The 8,289-nt window shown below is 38.9% G+C and overlaps 1 protein-coding gene across 1 annotated transcript; it reads right to left on the reverse strand.

The window, feature by feature from the left end:
* Positions 1 to 2,666: 2,666 nt before the first annotated feature.
* On the reverse strand, positions 2,667 to 7,244 carry LOC141648956 (uncharacterized). The gene is made up of 8 exons (XM_074457662.1): positions 6,927 to 7,244; positions 6,074 to 6,874; positions 5,826 to 5,924; positions 5,042 to 5,739; positions 4,597 to 4,846; positions 4,368 to 4,545; positions 3,452 to 4,309; positions 2,667 to 3,376 (listed from the first exon to the last, which is right to left on the reverse strand). Exons 1-8 carry the CDS (start codon positions 7,242 to 7,244, stop codon positions 2,667 to 2,669), a joined length of 3,912 nt encoding a protein of 1,303 aa, XP_074313763.1.
* Positions 7,245 to 8,289: the final 1,045 nt, after the last annotated feature.

The raw sequence follows: 8,289 nt of genomic DNA on the forward strand, positions 1-8,289 counted from the left end.
GGAGAAGCTGCCTGTAGGAGTCCTTACTGATGTTAAGGAAGTGTATGAGCGAGCCGGGAGAGCTGAGAGGTTGGTCGAGATGGCCAAGGAGAATAGGGAGAGAGGTTCTGAGAAAAGGAAGGCTGAGAGCGAGGGTGGTGGTCAGTCTAGTTACAAGAGGGTCAACCATAACCAGGCGAGGGCTTACTCTTCGGGGTCGGGGTTCAGTGGCGGAGCTTCCTATGGGCGTGGCCGCGGTGGTGGTAGTAGCAGCTGGGGAATATCTTGCTTTAACTATGGCGGTATAGGCCACAAGAGAAATGAGTGCACCAGTGCTGTGGGAAGGGGTTTTCAGAGGCCATCACAGGGGAGTTTCTCTCAGGGTCCATCTCAGAGTTATGCTAGTAACAGGCCGGCTGGGTCATGGAACAATCAGGGTGGTCAGAACAACAACAACGGTGGGGCTAATCGCAATGGCGGTAATTCATATCAGAAACCAGCAACAAACAACAACCAGGGGTCAGGGTCGGCTCCTAAGCCATCTACTTCTACTAGTACTATCTAGGGAGATGGACAAAAGACCGATGGCAAGCTTTTCATGATGGAGAAGAAAGCAGCTGAAGATGATGCTCACGTGATCACGGGTACTTTTCTTGTTAATGGTGTCTTTACCTTTGCTTTGTTTGATTCGGGGTTTCACAATCTTTTGTATCGTCAAGTTATGCTAAGATTTTGGGTTTGGGGAAGTTTTAGTGTGTAAAAGAGGAGGTTTTTATACCGTCGGTTGAGTCTGTAACTTGTGGGAGGTTTTATAAGGGTGTGTCTATGATAGTTGGGCAGGTTGACCTTCCGGTAGATTTCTTAGACTTTCCCATGGATGGTTTTGAGATGATAGTTGGCATGGATTAGTTGGGTAAGTACAAAGCTAGAATAGACTGTCATTAAAAGAGGGTCTCTTTGAGGGGTCCTAAGGGAGTTAGTGTGTCTTATAGTGGGTTTGTTGTCAAACCCAAAGCTAAAGTGATTGCAGTAGTGACCTTGATGTCTTATCTGAGGAAGGGGTGTCCTTTGATACTATACCATGTGAAAGACCATAGTATGGTGAGTTAGACAGTTGATCAGATACCAGTGGTGGGAGAGTTTCTGGATGTTTTTCCAGAGGAGATACCAGGTTTACCACCAAAGAGGGAGATAGATTTCAGTGTGGAGCTGAAACCAGGGACGGGACTAATCTCTAAGGCCTCGTATCGCATAGGTCCTAAGGAGTTGGAGGAGCTGAAGAAACAGCTGGACGATTTGATTGATAAGGGATACATTAGACCTAGTGTATCACCGTGGGAAGCACCAGTTCAGTTTGTGAAGAAGAAAGATGAGAGTTTGAGGTTGTGCATCGACTACAGAGAGCTGAACAGGGTTACAGTAAAGAATAAGTATCTTTTGCCAAGGATAGATGATTTGTTTGATCAGTTGAACGGGGCAGCGGTCTTTTCCAAGATTGACTTGAGGTCGGGTTACCATCAGGTGAAGATTCGGGATGAGGACATTCCGAAGACAGCTTTTACATCGAGGTATGGTCACTATGAGTATGTTGTGATGCCGTTTGGATTATCTAATGCACCTGCAGTGTTTATGGATTTGATGAACCGGGTCTTCAGTCAGTTTTTGGATCGGTTCGTGGTGGTCTTTATCGACGATATCTTAGTCTATTCTAAGACTAAGGAGGAGCATGAGGAGCAATTAAGGTTAGTGTTGCAGACTTTGCGTGACAATTAGCTATATGCAAAGTTGTCTAAGTGTGAGTTCTGGCTCGAGGAAGTTGCCTTTCTGGGGCATGTGATTTCAAAGAAGGGTGTAGCTGTGGATCCGGCAAAGATTGAGGCAGTCACTCGGTGGGAAGCACCGAAGAATGTGGTAGCGATCAGGAGTTTCTTGGGTTTGGCAGGGTACTACCATCGATTTGTGAAAGACTTTTATAAGATAGCCAGACCTATGACAGTGTTGATGAGGAAAGAAAACAGGTTTCGTTGGGATGAAAGTTGTGAGACGGCGTTCCAAACATTAAAGCAGCGTTTGACCACAACTCCAGTCTTAGCATTACCTGAAGGGTGTGAGAACTTTGAGGTATATACAGATGCTTCAAAGAATGGTTTGGGATATGTGTTGATGCAGAACGGGAAAGTAATTGCCTATGCTTCTAGGCAATTGAAGCCTTATGAGGAGAACTATCCGACACATGATTTGGAGTTGGGTGCAGTTGTGTTTGCTCTCAAGATTTGGAGGCACTATCTTTATGGGGGCGACCTTTAAGGTGTTTTCAGATCACGGACTCTCAAGTACATCTTCACTCAAAATTTTCCTTTTGTTAAAAACATACATGTCACATAAAGTTTTTCTATATTTTTCGTTATGTCGAATTTCTTTTACTCTCTGCCATATACATAGTATAGATTTTAGTAATAGTTAATATCATATTAATGAAAATAAAATGTATTCAAATAATACAACAATGAACATTAAGTTCTTAAATTAGATTATTTCACCATACATTATTTTTCCAAATCAATTAATAGTTGTTCAAAAGGATGTGAATATAATTTTATTTTATTTTGGTGTAATGTGAGTATATTATATATCATATCAAAAAATAATTACATGAGGTTCTAGGATCAAATCCTACTACAAGCATATCAAACCAAAACCACATTTTGCAGCCAAAGGAGATCAGACTGATCTACAACAGCCCTACATTTCATTTTAACCCTCCTCTTAATATCATCCTCTATACGAACAGCAACAACTTCAGGTCTTGATAGCCAGTCATTGATCCTGGCATTATTTCTTTGAAACCAGATGAAGTAGTGATAAGCATTGAACATGGCCACCTTAAACTTCCATTGCAAAGTATTCCTGTTTTCTGCACTCAATCTGTCTATTGTTGGAAATGTGCCTCCAAACCAATGCAACAGACAGATCTGAACTCTGACAGAATACACATAGCTCGTAAACAGATGCTCCACTATTTCAGGTTGTCTCTGGCACAGTACACACCAGTCATCTGTACAGCAGCCAAACCTGAACAATTTACTCTTCACATCCATTCCTTCATTCATTCTCAGCCAGGTAGTCAAAGAGTGTTTAGGGATGTTCCAATTATTCCACACAATATTAGTCCAATTCAGAGTGGGTTGATCAGGAGCAAGCCAAGCATACCCATCTTTGATAGAGTAACCTTTAGTGCTCATGGTCCATTTGCTGTCATGAAAACCATCCTTGAGCTTCTCTTTTACTTTACAGACATTTTTCCAAACCCAGGTTGCATCAGCAGGGGGAGAATAGTTATGCCAATCTTGATTTTTAATATACACATCATTGATCCACTTAATCCAAAGCCTATCAGCTTTGCAATAGATCCAATTAACCAGTTTTCACACAGTGGCAATATTCCAGACATCAGCTTTCTTTATCCCCAAACCTCCCTCCTTTTTAGGCAAAGTAACTTTGTCCCAAGCTACAAGGGGTACTCTGTGGTAATCAGGAGAGCCATCCCAAAGGAAATTCCTGCAAATGGCCATAATATGGTTAATGATGCTTTTAGGGATAATGAACATTTGAGCCCAATAGTTCTGTAGAGTGTTGAGAACAGCATTGATGAGAGTCACCCTGCCAGCATAGGAAAGTTTCTTGGCTACTAGGCCTCTGATCCTTGCCACCATCTTTTCAGTTAAGGCAGAACATTCCTTCTTGGTGAACCTACCTGCTTTAATAGGCACTCCCAGGTACCTGAAGGGCATGGTGCCTTCCCTGAAACCTGTCACCTGTTTAATACCCTCTCTAATGTCCTCAGAAACTCCATTGAAGAATATTTCAGACTTGGCATTGTTCATGGCTAAACCAGATGCCTTAGAAAAAGAGGAGAAGGCTCTCATGAGAAGCCATATGGACTGTGGCTTACCCTTGCAGAAAAGAAGTAAATCATCAGCAAACATGAGATATGTGAGCTTTAAATTCTTGCATAGGGGGTGATATTGGAAAGGCCATCTATCTGTAGCAAATTTAATCAGTCTTGTTAAGTACTTCATGCATATAGTAAAAAGAAGAGGAGAAATAGGGTCTCCCTGCCTCAGTCCCCTTTGTCCTTTAAAATAACCAAAATTATTCCCATTCAAGGACAAGGTAAATGAGGTAGACCTCACACATTGCATAACTAACTGGATGAAGTGAGAGGGAAAATTGAGACCATGTAGCATCTGCTCAACAAAATCCCACTCAAACCGTATCATAAGCTTTTTGCAAATCAATTTTGAATAGGCATCTTGAAGTGACAGCTTTCCTGGAATACAGATGAATGATGTCCTGACAGATAAGGACATTTTCAATGATAGACCTACCTTTGATAAAGGCTCCTTGGTTCTCATGAATGATGTCAGGCAAAACTGTAGCCAGCCTATTACAAAGCAATTTAGATATCACCTTGTAAATCAAGTTACAATAAGCTATAGGTCTGAAGTGGTTAACAGCAGTTGGTCTGTCACACTTAGGGATTAGGATGATATTAGTTGCATTTATCTGGGTGAGCAGACAACCAGTAGTAAAGAAGTCCATTACAGCATTGCATACCTCATCCCCAACAATGTCCCATGAATCCCTGAAGAATCCACTGGTATATCCATCAGGCCCTGGAGCCTTATCCTTAGGAATAGAGAACACTACACCTTTAATTTCTTCTTTAGAGACAGGATATAATAAGGATGCACAATGTTGATCACTGCAAAAGGAACCAGTCTGCAGTACCTCCATTCTCACCTGTTCAGTTACCTTCTTGCTGCCCAATAAAACCTGATAAAACTTCAGGAAGGCATCCTGAATACTGAGTGTATCAGTACAAAGTTTACCATTCTGATCTTCAATCTGCACTATCTTGTTTCTCAGGCATCTTTTCTTAATAACATTGTGAAAATAAGTTGTATTGCTATCCCCTTCATCTATCCATTGAGCCTTAGCTTTCTGTTGTAAAACACTGTCCCTAGCTTTAGACTAGAATCTCACCTCATCAAGAGCCTACAACTCAAGAGCAATAAGATCAGGGTTATCATAATTGTCCTGAAGTTGCATCTGAATATCCTCAAGTGTATGAATGGCTTTGCTTGCTTTGAGCTCTACATCTGAAAAACATTCTTTGTTAAGATTTTTAAGGCCTCCCTTTAGAGCTTTCAGTTTCTTAACCACCCCAAACATCTTTGTACCATCAATCTGCTGACTCCAAGAATCCTTTACAGTATCAAGAAAATTAGGAGCATCACTCCACATATTAAAGTATTTAAAGTTATTGGATCTCCTGCCATCCAATTTAACATTTCTGACAATGCAGGGAGTGTGGTCCATTAGCCCCTCAGGATGAAAATGAGCATGCATATCAGGGAAAACGTCTACCCACTCTTGATTGACTAGGAATCTATCCAATCTACTGTACTTCCTATGGCCAACTTCTTGCTTATTTGTCCATGTGAAATAGGCACCAGTTGCTGCAATATCCATCATACCACAAGCAGACAGGCAATCAATAAAAGTATCCATATCCTCCTGCTTAGTAGCAGCCCTAAGCCTCTCTTCTGGAGAAATAACAGTGTTGAAATCACCTGCTAATGCCCAAGGCATATCACACTGACCTGCAACTGACTTCAATTTATCCCATAAGTCCAATCTCTCTGAGCCCTCATTGAATGCATATACAATAGTAAGGAAGAACACTTGCTGGGTGGCCTTAATTAAATCTTAGAATGAATGAATTGAGGATCATATTGAATGATATGAACATCAAACACAGTAGGCCTCCATAACAACCAGACCCTCCATCCTTTGTGCAAACTGCAATTGGTTGTAACACTCCATCCCTCAAGCATATTATGAGCTATATTACCAACATTAACACCATTTATTTTTTGTTTCTAAGAGGCCAAATAAACAGGCTTCATTATTTTGAATAAAACTTTTGACTATTTTTTGTTTATTCACACTATTCATACCACGAACATTCCAAAACCCTATATTATTCATTATTATTAATAGTTATTTGAGGGTCACCAATATCCACTACCTGATTCTCCAAATTTTCATTCTCCTCATCTGTAATATCTTCCACCTGAATGCTGACATCATCTTTAGCATTGTCAGGAGGTTCAGCAGCTGAAACAGGAGGCCCTGCAGCTGCCACTGGTTTAGAAGTAGTGTTCTCAATCAGACGAGGGGGTGCCACTGTAGACAAAGCAGGGAACTCTTTGTCAGATACAGCAGGATTGCTCACATTCTTAGGAATAGGTCTCCAAACTTTCTTAACAGTAGGCTTAGATTGAGCATTCCTGATCTGGTCCCTTCTGCAATTTTTGCCTTCATGCCCTAAACCCTTACACTTATCACACAGTATAGGCTTCCATTCATATTCAACATTTAATATCACAATCTTGCCATTCTCATCACGAAATTTGACAGATGAAAGAAACCCTTGCCCCACCTTCAACTCAACCATTGTTCTAGCAAAGCCAAGTCTTGTTTTGTTCGTGGTTGCAGCATCAGACTTCACATAGGGACCAACTAAACCAGCAATGGAGGGTAAACATGTACCCCAAAACTTGAGAGGTAATCCATGAATACGAATCCATGCTAGCACAACTTTCACTTCTTCCTTAAGGAGATCAATATCCTCTTGCCAAGGCTTAACTATCAATGGTTTATTATCAAACATATGATATCCTGCATTAAGCACTTCATCTTTATCCTTCATCTCCTTGAATCTTACCAAAAAAATCCCATTTGGTAAGAAGGAGACCTTGTCAATACCATGTTTACCCCCATATTCTATGCACATATCCCTGCAAAACCTCCCAAGGAGGATTTGCACCTAACACAAAACAGTAAGCAGCCTGATTCCAATAAGTTATTTCTTCACTGACATCGTCAGGGGTGAATTGCAACAGATCCTCCCCAGTTGACTCAATACTCTCGTCTGTCACCACTACCTGGTTGCGTGCATCTTGCTTCTTACCCCTCTGTGTCACCCATTGGATGCTATCAGGGTTCTCCTCATCCTCAAAGGACAGACCAGGGATTGTATTGACTTCATGCATGGGTTTGGTACGTAAAACATCTTCTTCTTCTGGCCCCTGCTTCTTCTCACCACCAGTCCTCCTATCACTCCCTTTCATGGATCCATTACTACTACTACTTTTATTATGTTTTTTTGGTGAATTTGATGTAGAAGAACGAGCCATTGTCATGGAGATTAATGCCCTAGATGGAGATGAGCATTCGCACTTTTAGTTGGCATTAGGGTTTTTTTTAAGTGGCCAAAATGACTCTTATTATGTGAATATAATTTTATGCTTCTTTTTTTTATTTTATTTTTATGTATAACATATGATACTTATGTATCAAATATATAAGAAAATTGCAAGTTTTGTTTTTTTTTTACACAACTATATATAATAATGTTTAAGATTTTACTTATAAATAAAATAGACGATTGAACTTTTTCTCAATTATAATTTTTTGAGGTTTAACATCAAAGTATTTTAAAATACAACATATAAAATATTTAATAAAAATGCACTCGCTATCACTGTGTACATACATGATCGTTATCACACTTTTTAAGCCCTCATATAATCTTATATTTATTTACATTTTAGAATTTTTATTAAAATAATTTTTTTACTAAATTTAGAATCAAACAATCGTACATATAATACTCCCTCTGTTCTTTTTTAATTGTCATTTTTACTTTTTGATACACTCAATTCTCTTTTAGTAGCTCTTAAAATATATAACGAAATATATTGAAATGTATACTCATCTTAAAACTCTATTCGTAAAGAAATTTATGGTGTAATTTTTATAATTTTTCAACCAATGTATTTTTTGTAGAAATTGAATTCAAAGGCTCGCCTCGTAAAATGAAAACGTCAATTATTTAGAACGGAGGGAGTATAATTTAATAAAAACCGTAACATTTATTAAACTATAATTAAAACTTTGCTGAGATTTATGCAGTATTTATTATGTTCATATTTTATAATTAGTTGTAATTAATGATTGTAATTAAGGTTGAAACATCACGTGATACATCCACAGCGTTTCTACCCAATTTATTTATATATATATATATATATATATATATATATATATATATATATATATATATATATATATATATATATATATATATATATATATATATATATATAGAGAGAGAGAGAGAGAGAGAGGCGGGATCTCATGAGTTTGGTTCTTATGGTGAGTTGTGAGTTTGTGTGCTTT

Source organism: Silene latifolia, chromosome 3 (genome assembly GCF_048544455.1).
Source record: "Silene latifolia isolate original U9 population chromosome 3, ASM4854445v1, whole genome shotgun sequence".
In the NCBI taxonomy this organism is placed as follows: domain Eukaryota; kingdom Viridiplantae; phylum Streptophyta; class Magnoliopsida; order Caryophyllales; family Caryophyllaceae; genus Silene; species Silene latifolia.

Coding starts and splice junctions, on each gene's coding strand:
- LOC141648956 (XM_074457662.1), bottom strand. CDS start 7,244: ATGGCTCGTTCTTCTACATCAAATTCACCAAAAAAACATAATAAAAGT. Junction 5,925..6,073: donor ATGAAAATTTGGAGAATCAG/GTAGTGGATATT, acceptor TTGGCCTCTTAG/AAACAAAAAATAAATGGTGT. Junction 4,546..4,596: donor GGGACATTGTTGGGGATGAG/GTATGCAATGCT, acceptor CTGCTCACCCAG/ATAAATGCAACTAATATCAT.